This window comes from Scomber japonicus, chromosome 14, assembly GCF_027409825.1.
Source record: "Scomber japonicus isolate fScoJap1 chromosome 14, fScoJap1.pri, whole genome shotgun sequence".
NCBI classification, from domain to species: Eukaryota; Metazoa; Chordata; class Actinopteri; order Scombriformes; family Scombridae; genus Scomber; species Scomber japonicus.
In genome coordinates, this window is record NC_070591.1 from 13,965,895 (window position 1) to 13,986,755 (window position 20,861).

Consider the following 20,861-nt stretch of genomic DNA (forward strand, 5'->3'; position numbering starts at 1 on the left):
ACTAATGCAACAGCCTCTAAAAATGTGTACTCTGACGACCAAGTGTGAACTACTTGTTAACTTGTTAACCTTTAAAAAAAGCATGATGCAGTTCTGTGCAGCATGAGTATAAAAGCTGTCAGTACCTCTACCATAGCAACCTTCAACAGCCGCTCTTATTTTACTGTAGTCAGTGGAAAGAAAGAAAGTAGAACCATAAACTGTGTTTAGCAGAATAAATGTGAAAAAATATTTATTTTTATTGATACATTCGTATATATAGAGAGAAAACTATATAAACCAGAAGTGCACAATGTCAAAAGTTCTGATCATTGTCAACAATTGCATTTAGGGGGAATTAACTTCATACAAGCAAAGGTGGGGGGATAAATTACACAGCTGATATAACTTGCACTATTATGCCAACGTTAACATACCGTATTTTCCAAGATGAACATGTAAATTGAACACAATTTAGTTCAACTATGAAATTCCTAATGCATATCATAGCACAATGTAGGACTAAAAAACTGACATGCACAAACACGACAGGATTGTCTCATTGATTGCATTTAAGCTTATACCTTTTTTTGCCAAGATAGCACTTTTTAAAAAAATGCAGATTCCACATTAACTATGGACACAGCAGTCCAAAAATAGTATTTTGGCAAGGAAAAAAAGTGAGTAACAAAGTGCCATAATATACATACAGTAATATTAAGATTACTAATAAGTAACTAACATCCAGTTGTTACAGCTCTTCGTCCTTGACATGAATTAGTGCTACATAACATACACTTACTACATCAGGTTTGCATTATGATGCGTCATGAATGAAAAGGGGATGTGTTTTTGGGACTAAAAAAATTCTGCAGTTGCCCAGCTGTTCATTCAGATTGTCACCAATTTCGACCACAGTTTTCCTCATCTAAAGTGCATCAACATAATGAGCATGGCATGAAATAAGACCAGACCCACCAGCTTCTCAACCTGATTTTTGTTTAAAGAGAGTCCTGTAAGGTTAGAATAAAACCCCACTGTGAGAAACTCAACTGGTCTTGGTTGAGTCCTGTTGTTTACTGAGCAGGGCCTCTAGTAGACGGAGCTTTGCTTTGAGGTTCTTATACTGGCAGTACTCCTCTGCCATTGGTCCACGGTCCTCCTTTTGACAGGTCCTGTTAAAAATACAAAAGAGGATGCAAACAAAAGGCAAAACTTTAAGCAGTTTCAAAACAACCTGCAGCAGCTTCCATAACTGGTTGATAGTCCCTATGTTGCCTTACTCAGATAGCTTTGTACAGTGTGTATTGTAATCAAAAACTTACTGTATTTACTTTGGAGGACTAACATGTACAGTACAAAGGATGTGTACAGTTCAGAGCAAACGTCTATCTCTTCGTCTCTTCCCTGAGCTCTCTGTGCTGTATTAACGTTAAGTGAGTGTGCATTACACTGTCGTACCATTACGATGGACTTTCTTTTATTGTTTGTTTTGATCTTCACAATGCATTGTTGAAAACCAAATGTTCCAAGTTTATTAAAAGAATAAAATTAAAAAACTCAAAAGCCAAGTAGTTTGGATGTGTTGTGTGTGTATGTGTGTATGTGTGTATGTGTATGTGTGTAACCTTTACCTGCCCGTCTGCAGGTATAAATGGTCCTCAAATTCCCGGAGTGCTCGATGAAGCCTTCGCTTCTCTAATCGAGCCGTCCTGAGGTGATCCAGTAATTCTGATCTGTATGAAGAAAGAATCAAATAATTTTTTGTGTCATTATGAGTGCTTACACTGACTGTTACTATGACGACAAAAGGGGTCAACTACTGAAAAAAACCTTTATCATCAGCTAGGATCAATTTCTTTTGCTACAAGAAGAAAAAAATTTAACTCCAAGAGAAGTGATTTATAATAAAAATGACAAAATTCATTTCCTTCAACTGTTACGTGCGACTATGCACACACATTGTACCTGGAAGCTTCATGTAGTGTTTCCATGGTGGTGATCTGTGGCTGGAGACCCTTGGCCTCCTCCAGCGGGGAAACGAGAGGCGTTTCAGACGTTTCTAGGGGAGGCAGGTGCAGCAAATCATCTGGCGACATACACCTTGGAGGTTTCAGCCAGAGTTTCTGCTGCCTGGGGCTGCGCTGTCTGGGATGCTCTTCGTCATTGCCCTCCTCCTCCTCCTATGCACACACACACAAAGATATCACTGATTTCGTCAGAGAAAAAAAAGATTAAGTCAACCATTTAAAAGCATAGCAGATAATTTGATGTAGTGCTTATATCTGGCCACTAGAGAGCAGTAGAGTGACTCTTCTGCAATGACCTCATAGCTGAAGTCAGTTTTAGCCTCAAGTGAATTATGTACAACGTGTTTTCGCTATGTTTGTATGTTTTATATGTTTTATTTTATTTTGTTTATTTATTCAATTGCATCTTTTTTATAGTCTATATTATATCTCAACACATTTTTCTACATGTATTTTCATTTTGGTTTTTTTTATGTAGTTTTATTTATTTAGTATTTTCGCCCTTCACTGGGGATGGTAGGAAGGTTACTGGGGGTGGAAAGGATGGGGGAGGGGGTAAGAGAAATGGTCTGCAGTTGTGGTTACAGCATGATGTAATACAGTCCTATACATTATACTTAAGTGACTTCTTATGCAACCACCTGTGGATATACTCATGTAAAAACTAATGAAAATGATAATAATAATGAATAATCCCAAAACAGAAATATAGTGAATTTGGGATGTTCTAGAGATCTCTCTCTACAAGAAAACCCTCTCTTCTTGAATATTTAGCATGACCCTCACAAAAAACACATCTTCAGTGTTTACTCACAATGGTTGTAATGACGGTTGTGGCAGTGGAGGAAAGCAGCTGCTTGATGAGACGGTATCTATCATAGGAGGATTTTATCAGAGTCCGCTCCTGCCTAGTACTCTGAAGACAGAGAAAGAGAAACTCCTTTGTTATTGGTAGGAATATACACATTCAATAGACTGGAAACAAGTGATGTAAGGACAGGGAGACAACAAAACTACTCAAGTACATAAAATATAAGCACAGGCTAGTCTTACCGGCCGGCCATGCAGACTCTCAAAGTAGAGCAAACATTTCTGCAGACTAGTCTTCTCCATAGTCATGTGGAAATGGGACATCTCCTGTACACAAAGACATCATGAAAACTGTTACGTATTAAATCCGGTTGACAAATTTCAGAGATTATTGTAGTAATAACCGCATGTGTGCAGTGAAGGCATTTCTGCAGTATGAACCTTAATGCTGTCAGGGATGCCAAGCTCCCGTCGTCTTTCCTTCAGTCTGTTGGTTATGAAATTGACAGTTTCCTCCACGTTCGGCTTTGATGTGTTGGTGTTGTTGTTAAGTTGCAGCAGCTCAGTCCCTGCCGGTACGACCCCCCTCTGGTCTATGTTACTCCTGCACGTTTCAACTGCTGGGTTTAGACCTCCTTGCCCTTTTAACCCACCTTCTTCTGATTGTTTCAGCTTCAGCTCTGAAAGGTGAAAGGACAGCAGTTCAGAATCCAGTGACCATATGAATCCAAAATGCATTTTCCATGTTTATAACTGCATAATTGCAGCAAGTTGTTAATGTACATGAATTGTTAACATGAGTGTGTTTGTGAATGAGTGTTTTGTATCTGACCTTTAAGCTGCTTGCGGCTCTTGATGAGCTCCTTCATCAGTCTGGCCATCTCTGGATGCGCTATCTTATCATTATGGGCCGGCTGAAAAAAAAAAAACAAGAAAATCTCAGCACCAGATTTTACTCAACAGTTAATTCACATCAACCAAACTAATATTTTTCTGTTCTGTAGCAGCCCTATCAAATCAGAGACTAAGACCCTGTTTACAACTGGTATTAACATGCGTTTCAGGGTTAGGGTTAGGGTGATCCAATCACAAGTGGACAGTGTTCACTTGTAATAGACCAACAAGAGGCATTGTGATCCAACCCTACCACTTGCCGCGGTTGTCTGGGATGCATTTGACCACATATCTTTTACAGTGTAAAAGCTAATATGTCCTGATGCGTCCCTGGCGTCCCTAGCAACTAAATAAATGGAGAGGAGCACAGATGTATATAGCTGGAGTAATCTGAATCACTAGAATAGCCCATATATGTATATTAGTTCTTTAGTCCACACTAAAAACAAATCTGGCACTTGTCTGACTGACGTAATAACTGTGAGCGGAGTCCTTTGACCCTCTAGCAGAAGTGATAAAAAGTGGTCAGCTCAAGATGAATGTGTAGCGGCTGTCCACTTGTAATCGGATCACCCGAGACACATGGTAATGCCAGGGGTAAACAGGGCCTAAAGGTCCATTGTGTAACACAATGTAATTTATCTAATGCACCAATAGAGGGAGCCAGTCAATCTAATATGATGCTTGTGGGTAATATCAACAGCATCAATGTGATGAAACGTCAGTGACTAGAAAAACGGATCGCTCCTGTGACTCTGTGAGAGCTGGTTATTGGTTGTGGGAAAAGGTGACACAAACAATCTGAGGCAAAAACTTCCAATCAGGACTTGAGAAGCTCTGGTTTCTTTCCTTACCTTGTAGTGCTTCTCCTGTTCAAAATGCTCCTCAAAACGCCTGATCCTCTTCCTCAGGGTGTGGATGTGTCTGTTGAGCATTGAGATGGACATAGAACCATCGTCTGGCTCTGTATGAACGCTGCAGCGAGCCCTGGAGACAGAAAAGAACACATCTATCCACTTGAACTATTAACGTACAACATTCCATGAAATAAGGACTCAGCCTCATATCATTAATTTAATTCTTAGCCACTGACGACTTTCCAAATGCCTAACAATCTAATAGTGCACAATGAAAATAAAATTGTCCACTACTCCTAAATAGTTAAAAAGTTTTAAAAAAAAGCATCTCACATGCGGATGTGCTGTGAGCACGGTGGAGAAGGAGCTGTATCCGTGTCCAGGTTGTAGCGCAGGCTGTAGCTGAGGTTGGGGCAGCGTGGTGAAGGAACAGGGCAGTCGCTTGTCGTAAAATGAGAGAGAAGAGGGCCGGTGTTATAGCCTGGTGGGCTCGGTAGGTTGTCATCTGTTGAAATTCCCTCAGACAGAGTGGCAGTGGAAAATAAAAGACTGGACTCTGATGAATGTGGGGACGGGGTGTTTACTGTCAGAGAGAGAGCAAGGACAAAATATTAACTTAAATCTATAATAATTTTGACTAATTTTCATTTAAGGCTTATAGATTCAAAATGTTATTTATTTTACCTAATGAAGGAGGACAGATGGGACAAAGTGAGAGATAGGAGAGATGGAGAAAAGGATATAGAGGAGAGGGAGATAAGATACTATAAATAAAGTATATATGAAGTATGGTTATTCTACTGGAGGGCTTAGAGGCTCTGTATAGCAATGAGAAGCCCCATGATGAAATACTGTACTGTCAAGTGCTACAAAGATTATAATTCTCTAAATAACTGAATGACAAATGTAGAAATACTTAATAGCTGGCAATGCCTTCTACATTATTTTCATCTTTGTCTCAGTCCAAAAAGAAAATATTTCACAAAGGAAGTTAAGAAACTTGAGTATTGATGTTTCAGTGTATTTGCACTTTATTATTATTGTCTTACCAGGCTGTGATGAGTCGACCGTGTCCTGATCCTGAGCTGGTGATAATGGTGGCAAGTGAAGGTGCAGCTCGTGGTTCAAATGCATTCTTGGCTCTTCAGTAAAAAGAGGCTGTTGCTGGGCAGGTAGGTTATCCTGAGCTTGGGGATCCAGCGATGCTGGCGGGGAAGTCAAGTCAGCCTCCAGAGCTTGTAGTTTGAGGGAGGGGCTCTGGAAACAGAAACAGAACATGTCTTCACGGATGCAGATGGGCAAGAAGAGAAGTCAGAAAGATGTGTCGTAGTAAGCGTGGAAGCGAGTCGTCTACGCTTCACATGCTGCTCAGGAATCTTTAGAAGTCCTCTGAAAACATTTCACTCTCTCCTATGAAAAGAAATATTCTGAAGTGCGGTTGGGCAGAGAGTTGCAGGATGAGGTGAGACGAGTGGTTTCCTTGTCTTCCAGAAAAAGGTTTGAGTCAGACAGCAGAATACAGCTCTTAGAAAAAGCTGCTTTGGGGGCGGTCAGTTACAAAAGCACAGATAAAAGGTCATTGCACCGAGCACATGCGAGGTGGTGCGTATTTTCAGTCATCCAAAAACAGACTTTTGTGCCGCTGGAGGTCTCTGTGGGTCTCAAAGCTAATCAGCATTGAACCAGCCAGACAAGAATCCCACTGACTTTTGTCAGTCAATGAGTCAGATTCCTAGCGTGTCAGCATCCAGCGTGAGATCGCTTATGGGCAACACGCTGTAATTCCATTAGCAGTATCGCTGTGATGCCCAGATCACCTGATTGTGTGTGAGTGTTTGAGAGTACAGCTATATCCCCCGAAGAGAATCCCACATGGTTTTCCCTCTGACCGGCATTCCCGGCACTTGGTGCTGCTGCTGCTGAACTGCCTCCACATGGATTATTCATCATTCAAGGAAGAAATGGGGGGGGGGCGGCAGGAGTACCGCTCATGTCGGTGCGTGTGGTGTGGGTGTGTGCAAGGGAGGAGAGAGGTACTGTATATGACGAGGCGTTTCCACAGCAACGTTGTCAGACTGAGCTAAGGAGTCTATTTGATGGAGCTCCAGGGAGTCACGTAGCTGTTTGCCTTGGTATGTGTGTCAGCTGTGTGTGTGTATGTGTGTTAATTCTGATGCTGTTATGCAGAGCGAACAAAAAAACTTTAATTGAGCTACATCAAAATCATTCTGGTAGGAATATAAAGCTGTTTCATGTTTTGTTAATTTAGCTGCTATGCCTTTTTCTCAGTACCATCACCATTATCAACAGCAACAGCAGCAGCAGATAAGGCTTCGGCCTCTCCTTTCTCACCCTCCCCGGCTGTTCATTCATAAAAAAAAAAAAAAGGCTTTGTGCGTCACACAGAGGAGGTGGAGGGATGGAGGGAGGGTTTCTATTACTGAAGCAAAACACCCACAGACAGGCAATCTCACACTTAGCAATATACATATAGGTACACACATAAACACCCACAATGACTGCAGGTATCAGTGGTCCTGTTGTCATAGATACACTCATCCTCAAAAAAGAAAGAAAAGTGTGAATTTGTGTATCTAATGAAACATGGGCAAGGAAAACCTACGTCACAGCTGCCGTTCCTGCCTCTGGAAGCATTGTGTCTGTCAGCAGAACCACGACATGCTCCTCGTCCTCCTCCTCTTCTCCCCTGAAGGAACAGACAGCATACACAGCGATGAAGTCTCATTCCTGAAGCCCACAAACCATCGTGGGCAAGCACTCACGCATCCAGACACACACAATATGTACACTACAATGACACATTTTCACTGAATGTAGTTGAACTTTAACAAATGGCTGGAAATGAATTATTGCCCCAAATTTGATAGCAATTACTCTCATCATTATCATCTTCCAGCTGTGGACGCCAAACAAATCTTATGCTCTTATGCATTAATATAGTAGCGATATTTGAATGTCTGTCCTGATGTAAATTCAATTTAAATCAGTTCTTCTTCTATATTTCCTAAGACAAACATTCGTATTGCATTTAAAAGTGTGGTGAACAGACTAAACTTTATTTTTTTTAGGTGCATCAGTGCATTAAAGCTTAAGGCTATACACTCTAAGACCTGGCAATGACAGAGTGATCCTCACTGAATTAAATTTAAAAGGTTGCCTGTGGAAATGATGTGGAGATGGCAGCCACAAGCTCTGCAAAAGTCTGTTTACCTTCCACTCAGACACACGAGTTTTGTCTTCTGTCTTGCACTCCATGCAGCACAGCAGGCTGAAAAACAACATTTTGTCAACAACAGGCAAATGCAAAACAGTTCCCCTAAGAATTGGTAGAAAAACAGACTCACAATGTCTGCAACAACATTGTGTCTCTCTCTGTTAAGATCAAGTCCAAGTGACTCTAATACACATGACATTGTGTGCTCTGTCTGTATTTATAATCAATACAGTATCAGATCTGCTCAAAGGCAGGACTGCCCAGCACACTGTGTTGCTTTGAGGCCAGACGGTCATCTGGCACTGACATTGAGGTTATGGCTTATTTATGTCTGACATTAATGAGGCATAACAGGGATGACCTGTCCTGTGGCACTGTGGAAACAGCACACACAAAAATTCAGGATGCCACCACACTAGGTCAACCTAATCCAGCTAGTCGGTTGGCTCCACGTGAGCCCCTGTGGCGAGTCAGTGTGGTTTGGACTGGAATCATATCAAAAGCATGACTGTGAGCAGCACACTGCTCTGATAACCTACTTCTCAGCTGACTGCAGGGCGTAGAGATGAGCTGAACTGAAAAGAAGCAAGCAGGAGTGGATAGGAACAAAAACAACTGTATCATCTAAATGAACAACATCATCCAGAACAACTAGCTGGTCCCCCTTTTTCCTCATAAGTGCTTCTCTTTGTTAAGAGGTTGTGTCTGAATCTTTGTAAAATTTGAAAGTCCAAAATTAGTTCTCTTTTAAGTGTTTTCTTATGTTAATGTTATCTGTACTTCACAGAGGTTTACTGTTTACAAAAACAATATAAAACAGAGACAAAGAACACCTGCAACAAAATGTCATCTTGTGTTGGGCAGAAGCTTTTCTTCTCACCTCACTTGGTGCTGAATCTGTGTTTGGGTTTTGCTGTGTGATTCATTTGTTATGCAGCTGTCTGAAATTGATGATGTGTACCCCGCATCAGTGGAAGCCTGAAAAACAATTCAGTCCATGTCATATAATCTTCCAGACACTCAATGACATTCTTTTACTGTTTACTTTAAACAGTAAACAGTAAAAGAATGCCTGCACTTTGTTTCTTAATTTAATGTAGCACAGACAAGACATTACTCAGAATGTGTTGCAGCACATGCAGGAAGCAGCAGCTTTTTTTATTTACCACTTTTCAACAGATCTAGAAATAAATGTGAGAGACTGGAGACTCTGTTGACACTGAATGATATTCACAGCTGGGAGATGGTGAGTGCTAATAGCTGGAGACTCAGTTTGATATGCTTGGGAAAGGAAGCAAGGCAAGAGAAAGAACGAAGAAAGCAAACAAAGAAATAAAGAATGTGAGAGCTACAGTAATACAAAAGAGTGAATCACCAAAGCAGACCATTGAACAGTCATCTTTGATAGGTGAGGAAGGTGTCCTTCTATCTTCGATGTTGTCTACTTTAGCCTCTTCTTTCTCCTTTGATATGGAAGTAAATGGTGAAAGGTTGTTTTTTGAGAAAGTCCTGTTGATAAAGGAACATTCATTAAACTGTAGAGTACTTCAACAATTCATAGATATTCATAAAATCATGATGTACATTTGGGTTTTATGAAAAGAAGGAAGTGACTGGGCAAATGTTTCTCAAGTTCTTAAAATGACTAAATCAGACACTGCTGTCTCCTGCTCAAATCATTTTAAGAGAAAATACCATCTGTGTATGAAAAAAGGGAAGATTACAGGAGAACCACTCACCCTTGCATGGTACACTCCAACTCCTGCAGCTCCCCCTGAATGCTTTGAGATGGTCTGCTCTGATACTGATGTTGCTCTGGCCCTGGGTCAGTGGGGCAGGAGAGCACACGGCCTGCCTCTGTGCTCTCACTGGTCTCCTCTGTGGCCTCCTGATCTGGGATCAGACTCTGAATGCCAGCACTGACGTCAGAACTGGTTTCACAACCCGGCTCCCGAGTGTCAGGACTATGGAGAGACACAGAGAAAGAGAGGAATAGACAGAGGGATACACACACAGAGGGAGAGATGAGGTGAAAATAAAATACCACACTTTAATTAGACACTATCTTTAAGATGAAGTAATGGATTTACTAATGGTTAATAAGTAATGTACTGCTTCATAGCAATAAGCCAAGCCCTTTACTTTTTTAATAAAACATCTGCTCTGTAGCTACATATGTTGATAAAGTCACAGGTTTACAGGGTCAAGGATCACAGGTTTCTCACATCAGCAAAAGTCATCTGCAATTATACACGTTAGTATAAAAGCTTCTAAAAATAATCCATCAAGTCTGCAGTTTTAATTAAGTTCATAAATTGTTCCAGTTGCTCTGAAGCCCTTTCCTGGAAGGTAAGTGGTTGTATTGTATTGTTTTCCTCCTAATAAAGAAATGAGCAGACAAAGCAAATGTCACACTGGAGGAGGATAAACACCAGCCAAAGGGATTTTTCATAAACTGACAACCCAGCAGTTGTTTTTAAATTAAAAAAACAAAACAATGAAGGATTCAGAACAAACCCATAAGGTATGATGTATAAACCTTGCATAAAGTTAGAAAGTGGCATTTAAGAGGTGAGAATGGCAAGAAAGAAAGAGAAAGACAAATAACCTTTGATCTAAGCCGTTTTAAAAATATATTGATACTCATAGATAGACTAAAGTTCAGCAAAAATTAAATGCATTCCCATCACATCACCAGAATATGCAACCAATATTTTGAAAATTATAAAACTGAGATTAAATAGATGCACGCGAGTTAATTCTGGAATGTTCGACACTTAATCAAGACAAGACTGCTGGCCTCTGCAGCACGTAGTCAGGAAAACAAACATCCAGCGGGTCATGAATCAGCACTGCTTAATCTAATGCTGCAGTGTGACACGTCTCATAAAGCTCTAATGAGGCGCTCCCAGCAAAAACAAGCACAACTGATTTGCCACTACACAAACCAAAAACAGCCCATTGGTCACGTACTTGCTTAAAGCGGTGCATGACCCTGGAGCTGAAACCTTCAGCAGATGGGTCAGTACAGCAAGCAGCAAAAAAGAAACCAGTGATAGCTGCCACAGGCTTTTTATTCAAAGAATGAACGGAGCAGACAGCAGACTCTTTTATGAACATGAATTACTTTTCTTCTTCTAGTTTCACTGCCTCAAACATCCTTCATCTTAACAGAGATTGGTCAAAAGTGGCAAAAACAGACAAAATTGTGCATTAACAACTATTATAGATATGCAAAAACAAAGCATTATTGACCCCTGCTCTGAGGGAACTATGACTATCTCTTTCAGATCTAAGTCCACCTTTAACTCACTCACTTGTGGAGGACTGCAGACCCATGGTTGTTGTCATGGATGCTGAAGCAGATGAGACAAGAAAACATCCTTTGCCAAAATGCCTAAGCTCACAGCGGTCTAATATGTGCATTACGTGTGACAGTGAACAGCTCGCTGCTTTGGAGGGACGGAGAAATGACAGAAAGAAAAGAGAGAGCACAGATGATGAGCACTTGATGGTCAGCAGCACAAGTGACACCCCGGAGGCAGAGAACTCACCCGCCCTCTTCTTCAATTACCCGAGCACACACACACACACACACACACACACACACACACACACACCTAGATGGAGAGGCAGACTTTGAACTTAAATGTGGCAGCACTTAAGTCGAATTTGGGGTCAACAATGCCAGCACTGAAATATAGATACAAGTAGGCCACAGAGACAAAGAAAGCACACACAAATAAATACAAAACCGCACACCACACATATATCAGTTTAAATATACATAAAAATGTATTGTCCACGATGGTGGAAAATTGTCTTTGGCTCACCAATAACAGACATACAGTAGACGGAAATTACATAAACACCATAGAATCCATACAATTCTTAAAATACATAAATATGTATGGTATAGAAATACAAGTTCATAACAGTTCCTGTGTGCATATTGATTGATCATTTGGAAGTGTTTAAAATATGAATTGTACTTGGGATAAAAGACTGCTGAGAAGTTAAATACTGATTAGAAAAAATGTGACTACATAGGGTGGACTATTTATGTTTATCAACGAGCTAATCCAATTATGACATATATTGCTTGACCTACATATCTAGACCTAAAAATGTGCCTTAAATATATTTTCTTACCCCACCATTCACTGTTATTTAATTTGGAGGCCCTCATTTAGCCAATAAAACAGAGCTATACAGTAGGAAGGAGGAGGAATAGCAGTGTGCTTTAAATGTCAGACTACATTTTATATCTAGAAAGACAAACAGCTACATGTGGAATGATGCAGCATCTTATGCCTGCTAAACAGATGAGAGTAGGAGGCTGCTGGATGAAAATATATTGATATTTGTTTGCCCTGTGAGTGCTCAGAAACACTTTTGAGCAGAGAGAACACACAAAATAGGCTTAGTATAGCTGCTGCTTGAGGCTTGGCGCTCCTCCTCAACAGGTGTGACAGCTCAGAATCTAATATCTGTAGGAGTATCCTCGTGTCCGAACGACGCACCTGCAGAGGGTCTATAATGCCAGGATAAGGATATCCATATTCAGTGTAGATGAAGGTTTTCGTGCTTGAGGCTACGTGGAGATACTGTTTCACATTCTGGTTTTATCATATAAGGTTGAGGGCAGACTGAGGGATGAAAACAGTCCTCATGCAGGTGGGCAGCTGAACTGAGTGTTGTGCATCAACGTGAGCTGGGGTAATAAATAGGGAGCTGTGTCTGCCAATGTGCTACCCAAAGACTGTTGGATGGCCACCAACCTTTTTCGCTTGCCAGCTGGAAAATACTTAACACACACACACACACAAACACACACACACACAGACACGTTTCACGCCACTTGTTTCTTGTTTATCCTGTATAGTTGCATTTACTGATGACTCCCCTTTTAACTGACACGTGAGGGTAGTGTAATTACAGTATGGGACAGTGTGACATCTGGCTGCTATGCCACCACCTCTAAATAATCCAATGACCTTCATATCTCATTTTACCTTCAGTCAACAAGGATTTTATAAGTACCTCACACTTGTTTACACATAACATCTTCATCTGACTCCCACTGAGGACAAAATGTCTAACGTCACACAGTCAACAGAACCACAAATCATGTCAGCCTAAAATTACAATCATGAAGTGTTTTCATCTCCTTTCACTGTGCACACTCACAGACACACTCACACAACTACACTCACATACACAGGTGACAAAATTAATCAGGACGCGCACATGAATGCCACGGCGCATAATGACCAGGGTGCAGAAATACAGAAAATATACGAATGTGATTTAATGTTTGTTTTGTGACCCACATTCACAATTTAAAAATAGAAAATAGCACACTATCGTCCAAGTTCAGAGCGGGAAATGTTCCATGCGAGCAGATGGTCGTCAGAATGTAGATTCTGTCTGGGGGACCAATTTGCTATTATTGTTCTACTTCTCGGCTCTTTCCAGCAGCGAAAAGTGTGTGATCCTATTTTTAATTGCTGTCAGTATGAGAGGGCAGTGAACTGTGCAAGCAACAGCACTTTTTCCTAATGATTAGATACAATTGGTGTCAGTTTCAGAGGGGAGATGTGCTTCTTTGCTTTCATGTAATACTTTTTTTCACCTGCACCCACTGACCGTTACACCTCTAAGTAAACGGGAAATGAAACATTCTGAGGTTATAAAATGAATAACTTTGGGTTCCTTGCGTAAACCCGGTTCTCAGAGTAGCATGAGTGAGAATATGTCTCCCTATGGGATGTCCCTCCCTACGTACTCTTCAAAAGCATTAGCTCATTACGCCACGTCATGATCAACAGCCAGTCAGGATTAGCGTAATGTAATAAATGCTTCAGAGGAATACACTGGGAGGCGCATCCCATAGTGAAATTAATGCTATGAATGAGAAGTTACCTGTAGTCTTGTATTCCTGCATATCTTATCATCGTAAATGTGGAGAACATCTCCTTTCTGTAACATGTAATCTCATTAAACCTAAGTGAGGGCAACCCTCTTTTTTTTTTTTTAAAGAACCACGAGACACCACTGAATTCTGACTCTCGAAGTCATTGGATCATTTTAGATAATGGCAAGCATTTTTGGATAATGGCAAACATTGTTCAACAACTGACAGAGAAAAGTGGACTCTTTGTGGCACAAATGGAAGAGAAATTTACTAGACAAGTTAAAAATCATAAATAAATAAATACAGTGTTTCTTCACATAATGTGCCACTCATTACTCAGCTCTTAAATTAATGCTTTCAGAATAACTTAATTGCATTTTTTTTTTTTGCATTAATTGCATTTGAATCATATGCATTTTTTTCCCCACAATACGACAATTGGGATAGCTCAGTGCGCAGGTTGTGTGCATAGCGAGGGTGCAGTCGAGAGAGAGAGAGAGAGAGCGTGAGAACGTGTGTATGACGTGCGGCTGGTAACTGGAGTAGAGTATGACGTTAGCAGTATAGCTGTAAACATAGCAGAGTGGTTTACATACTATTTTAAGTTCCTGTGTATTATTTGCCATCTGCTAATTAATGTAAATGGTTTTCTGCTTTTAAACAGATAATGGAGACATGTCTGGCTGCTGAGTCCGAGCAGCTCAGCACCCCAAGACTGCATAGCTATAAGTGAGTCTAGCACACGTTTCTCAAAAGAACCCATCATGCAATCAGACAGCCCATTCCCTTTCAAAACCTGACAATCAGTAAGTAATGTAGATGCACAGTTTACACGATTTTCTTTGAGTAATAAGGCCTCGGACATAAGAAACCTCTGTGCAATATTATCATATTTATATTTCATGTCATATTTCATATTCCTCAAGCCTCTTGTGTACTGATACATGAAAGAATACATGAAGAATTGAACGCATCACAAGCCTAATAGAGGACTTGTCTCAAAAACAGCAGTGATTGATTTAGATGAAACATGTACCGCTAATGAAAAGCTATAGTTTCCAGAGAAGAACAGAACGGTGTGACAATTATAATAAAACAATGCAAACAATGCAACATAGTTTAACAAACTTTGTGGACAGGGTGCAAAAAACGAACCAAAGAGGTTGGCCTGGATTCTCTGTGAATGACGTCTCAGCCTGGTCACCAATGATACAACTATGAACCTGACAACTGACTAAACAATATTGATTATAGAAGGAAAGAAGAGGGAGGAAGGTCAGGTCCTAATTATTCCCCAAGGACCAGACATATAAAGGAAGATGCTTGTGTATATTAAAATCACATGACAGTTTACCTGCAGTAAAGGCAGATAAACTGTCCATGGACATATGTGTCAGTCTATCTACCTGTCTTAGTTATTCAGCAACAAAAGTCATTGCCAATAAGGTGATGACAGTACCTGTTGAGTTGAGATTGTGTCCATGTTGTCTGGTTAAAAGCTCTGGTCACTGAATTAAAGGTGGTGTCTCCCGCTAACCTCTCCACACTACTCTGCTTGGAGTGACAGCTGCTGGGTCGGACCTGCCGAGGACAACAAGGATAAACACAAACATTATAGAGAGATACCAAAACCTTAAAGCACTTTTGTATTTTCTGCATTTACTATATAGCACATGAGTTCAAAGTCTGTGGCTCCGCAGATTAAATTGTTGTATTTGTTGGGGACTGCTGTGACTACATTACTTACTGCAATATTCATGTTAGCCTGATTTGTCAAAAGAAAAACCAAGAAATTCAATCAGTACAGTAACTACAGTAACAAAAGGGCAGAAATAAAAAACATGGTTCACCTCAAAGTGTGAAAGAGCAGAGAGTGTAGGCGGGGGGGGTGAGGAGGAGGCCACTCTGTCCTTGGCAGGGTTCGGAAAAAGAACCTCATGATGCCTGAGAAGATGGAACAACAAGGCGTTGCACACATTCTGGTCCTCCAGCATCCTGGGTCCAGCTGGAACACTGCATACAGCGGAGGAAGACGACAGGAGAAATAGCAACATGATGCCACAGGTATTAAGTATTGTGTATTCAAAATGGTCCTCTATGAACAGAGACACTGCAAAAAGAGCTCCATCTAGTGGAGGGAGGCATTTTCAGCAGCAAATGAAGAGGAGCTGGCCAGACTGAAAAGTAAGGTGACTCAAAATGTGACACTGAAAATAAATTCAACAGAGATAACCAAACACCAGCTTCCCTTTAAAACTGAACTTCTCAATTTCAGAGAGCAGCTTCTTGTCATAACATTCAAAATACCAAAATACTGTAAGTGTCACCTCTGTAAGAGGTAAGTGTCACCTCAGACCAAAATAGAAGTTGTTCACATGTTTACATGGAAGCAGCTATTTGTATACAACATGTTGTGATGTTGAAATCACAATCCATTTTACAAGGTATACATAGTATACATAGTAAAGATAAACATAGCATACAGTAAGGGAAGAGAATGTGAAAAATTTGAGTATTAATAGATGTGTGTTTACATGACAGGCAGGTCCATTGGAATGACAGGACAGGAGCAGCCTGTCACATGGATTACATAACAGACACATATGAGGGCAACAGGCTGTTTAGAAAGAGGCTTAGATGACACATATGGGGGGCATGAAGCTGTCACACATGCTGTCACACATACTACATGAGAAGAACATGTGCTTTAGTGTCTGTCATACTAACGTGTTCCATTTTAAATTAATAGCAATATTATTAAAGTGTTGGAACAAAAAAAGTACTTAAAAAGTTATATAATGCAAAAAAAAAAAAGACTCATAAAAATGAGTGTGCCAGCGGAGTCCTGACCTTATTATTTTGCTGTGTTCAGGACATTCCTGGGCATCAACCTTTGGGCAATGAGTAACACCCAGCCAATAACAGTGGGCAGGGTGCAAGGTTTGTATAGTGTAGTGTAGTACATTGCTGTCTCTGTCTCTCCTCTGCTCCGCTCTGCTCTGTCTCTGTGTCATGCATGTATAAAGAGCTGCAGGTCTGTGTGTTTACTTGACCAAGGGTGGGGCTGAGCTACACACACATGCAGAGCAGAGAGGCTACAGTGGTCAGGATGAAGCTATAAATTCACAAAAAATCTGGCAATGTAGCACCTTCCCACAGGGTTGTGTGGATAGTATACATATACTGCATGGTATACCTTTAAATGTAGTTTAAACGCTACTATTTAGTTTTTACTTTGTTTCAGCTGGACATTTTTTGCAGCATGTATCTGTCTCTCATTCATTCTCTCCTCTTTGCCAATCACATCATAATAGCTTTCCTGTGTTGTTTTTCTAATTCCTGTGGAACCAGAGTACAGGACATACTCCAACTCTCTCCAGCTACTGAAACACAAATCCACCCCCAACTTTTTCCAAGCCTCTGCTGCCAACTCCACTCCCCCTAACCAACTCTTCTACCCCTAGCTATAATCATCTGACATTTTCCCCCTCATATGCAGAACTTAACTGTGTGACTAACACCACATTCCACAGACATGTTGTTAAGTTTCAGCGAAAACAGGGGTGACATAGATGGGACTGGGTGTCTCAAAGTCAAAAGGGTGTTGACTATATTAAGTCTTTTCCAGAGTGGCAGAAACAACAGAAGTTTAACTGTGTCTCCCTAGAGATTTTGTTTGTTTACAGTGACAGCTGAGTTCTGTAAACAAGGGGGAAGATTCAACGGACAAAATCTTGATGACCTCTGTCCGTCTTTTTGCTCAGCCCATGCTCAGTGTTATCAACCACATTCCACACCCATTTCCTTGAGGACACAAACCCGTCTCCACCCCAAGTTAGAGGTGTAGCTATGGAAAAATGGTGCTGAATACACAACAACTGAATTTTATGAATTAGTTTAGACACTTAGTAGGTTTCTCTCATGTCAAACAGAGAGTATTTTTTAACATCTAAATGTGAAAAAGAAAAGCTTGGTGAAAGCACAGCGATTCACTTCCAGAAGAATATTTCCTGCTGTACCTCTCTACGAAACCAACATATTAAGATGTATATACAGAAACTATCTTTCTTAACCCTTAAACAGGCAGGAGTGAAAAATTAGATGTGAAAAATAATTTGATGTTGCTACTTATCTCATTTGCAACTAAGTGAAACATCTCCGCACATATTTTAAAAATATTTTGGATTTCATGAGTTGTATCACCCAGGATATGTTGCCCATATTAAAGCATAAACATGTCCATAATAACAACTTAATGATTTGTTTAATGAAATAAAAGTGATATATTCTTGTTTTCCTTGGTGATTAATATCACACATACTAGTTTCTAAACTGATTTGATCATTTCTATCAAAGTATAGCTCAAGCTTCAATTCTATCAATTCCATTTTTCAACTAATTCTAAAAAGGACAAGACACGTACAATTGAACAACCACCTTGACCACTTCAAGCCATTGACTGACTTCAAGCACTTGAACATCTGGGCAAAGGTACACTGGCCTCTGCCTATCCCCAATATATTGATGCTCAATGCTATGACCAACATGTTTGCACGCAATGTCCCACCTGACCAATAAAAAAGCAACTGAAAACCAAGTTCAAAACCTTCAATTATGCTCCTAACGGGTGTTAAAGACTGTGTATCTCCTGTTTAAGGGTTATGTCATACTGAGACAAGTTACTGCACTTTCTGCTCAAGTTTAGAGTGTGCAGAGACTGTACTGATTTGGCTGGGGGACCTTGTTTCCCAGTACTAGTCTGGAGAGGAATTTGAATGTGGCAGTAACAACAGCAACTTACTGGAAGATACAAGGCCCAAAGATGGTTGCTAGATTTTCCACAGGCATGTGATTTGAATGGCTGTGAGCAGCCACTCTGGACAGGAAGTGGATGAGGTGAGAAAAAATAACAAGGTTGTCATCAGGGAGGTGGCAAAGATTTTCCCTCAGAGACTGGTTCTTCTCTGCCTCATCTGAATATCCTAAAAAGATGCAAAAACAGAAAAACATGACATAACATTTCAGTCACAAATCTTAAGTATGTATAAATATATACAACCTGTCTCAGATTCCTATTGAGCAGGTTAATACACTTGACACAGAACTTATACAACATAGAAGTTAGCTGAGGTTCATTTAGACATTGCAAAGCACAGTTTTGTTCCCCATTGTAGAAGAAGAAGTGATAGTCAATAAACATTTTAAAGAACAACCTTCCCACAAGCTCTTAAGCCAACTTCAATCATTTGCCCTTTTGTCCATAGCTTAAAAAGATGAATCATCTACATTTCAAATACCATCATCCATAAAGTGCACAACAATTTAACATCAAGTCTGTCTCCTGAGTGAGATGTTAACTTTCCTTTAAGTGTCTATACTCCATTATTCATGACTCATTTAAGTGACTATGTAACAATTATTGCTGATTTATTTGCTGGATATCTTACTTGTAATCAATAGTACTCTGGGAATCCACTTGTATTGTAATGCAATGTTGTTGTTTTTGTTTGTTTGTTTTTTGCATTTTTGCCTTTATTGGACAGTCAACAGTGAAGTTGCAGACAAATGTCCCTGGCTGGAATGAAACCAGGCATGTTGCAGTTATGTGGCATACAATGTAACCATTCAGCTACCAGGGCGCTTTTATAAGGCTATGTTTATTCCCTTAAGAGTCTCAAGTACTTCTAAGTATCTATTCTCTAACCACACAATATAAAGAAATTGCGTTCACCAACTAAAATGACCTGCTTGACAGTTGTACTGTAGATCTCAATTGGTTTCCTGATGTATATACTGTATACTCAGAATAGATATATTGATTGAGTTCAGCAATGCATTGTCTTAATCTAAAGAGCATCATTATCAGCATTGATTTATTATGCCCATAATTAAAATCTTAAGGCAAATTAAATTTGATCCCCAGCAATACCAGTACAGCAGGACTTTCTTTTACCTGTGAGGCTGAGGACCAGCTCCTTGCGGTAGGGTTCAGGAACTATGGGGGTGGGCAGCTCCCTGAAGAAGAGTTTGAGGAGTGAGGCCACCGTGGGGACATCTCCCTCATGCTCCAGGTCCACTCTCTCTCCACTATCCCACCGCTGTCTCAGCTGCCTGGTCCGTACCACAGAGCCACACAGACGAAACAGACCCCTATGGTGCAATCCTGTGATTAAGGAACAAGTAGATGCAATTAACACAATGGATACAGGTGATTTTGGGGTATTGCTTTGTATTGTGAGAGTGAGAGGAAGAAGAGGGGAAGTAAGGAAGAGGGGAAAAGAGGTGTGTAGGATATAAATTAATGAAAGACTAGCAGAGGAATCCCAGAACAAGAGATTACCATTCTTATCCAAGTACTCCACGATGTCTCTTAAAACAAGGGGTATTCCACAGACCATTTGCCCGTCATCTCTCAGTGTTTGAAAGGCAACACCAAACACACACCTGGCAGCCACTTTAGGCTCTAAAACCAGGGTAGGAGTAATGTGCTGTGGGCTGACCTTAGCGCTGGGCTTCAGGATTCTCACTGAAGATGGGTCACTCTGCATGAAAAAGCACATGAAAAACCTGATTTAATATGAAAAATCAAATTGTTCCATGCTAGTTTTGCTGCTGTCACTTTCTACTAGATGGTGTTTTAGAGAAATAGTGAGAATCTGTCTGATTTAAGCCCTTTTAATGTGAGCTGGAGAGCTTAACTTGATGTCATGAGGATCCCTCACCTGGACCCGAATTATTTATGCAATTATGTAAAAAAAAAAAAAGTTGCGTAGTCCGGATATAATTGCATTATTTTATCGATAAAACAACCCACAAATAAAGTAAATACAACTCGTAAAAACATACAGCTAACATTAACTGTGGTATAGTCCTCACACAATGCACATTTAAATGTTATAAAACCAGTTAGCTTACTTTTGTGTGGGTTGTGTTAATAAAACAGCTAAAAGAAGTGCTCTGGCTGCCCCCTAATAAAAGTAGCCTCAACAAAGTACAATCGATTGTGGCTATCAGCTCAAAAACACAAAAAATATGTAATAAGATAGAGACTGCTCCCCGCAGCTTAACTTACGCAGAGCGACACCGAAGCGCTTGCTCCCATTTTTTAGCTCAGCGGACCGAGACAGCTCTCCATTTTT

At 40.4% G+C, this 20,861-nt stretch overlaps 1 protein-coding gene across 1 annotated transcript; it reads right to left on the minus strand.

Annotated features, from left to right (window-relative positions):
* Nucleotides 1–195: 195 nt before the first annotated feature.
* LOC128372504 (protein FAM13B-like) lies at nucleotides 196–20,824 on the minus strand. The gene is made up of 20 exons (XM_053332599.1): nucleotides 20,795–20,824; nucleotides 20,063–20,264; nucleotides 19,676–19,885; nucleotides 18,524–18,704; nucleotides 15,573–15,735; nucleotides 15,182–15,303; nucleotides 9,545–9,769; nucleotides 9,191–9,314; nucleotides 8,686–8,783; nucleotides 7,802–7,859; nucleotides 5,620–5,827; nucleotides 4,904–5,153; nucleotides 4,568–4,700; nucleotides 3,652–3,733; nucleotides 3,261–3,499; nucleotides 3,063–3,146; nucleotides 2,824–2,925; nucleotides 1,948–2,159; nucleotides 1,614–1,715; nucleotides 196–1,154 (listed from the first exon to the last, which is right to left on the minus strand). The coding sequence occupies exons 1-20, from the start codon at nucleotides 20,822–20,824 to the stop codon at nucleotides 1,028–1,030; spliced, it is 2,952 nt and encodes a 983-aa protein (XP_053188574.1). The 3' UTR covers nucleotides 196–1,027.
* Between the last annotated feature and the right edge of the window lie 37 nt (nucleotides 20,825–20,861).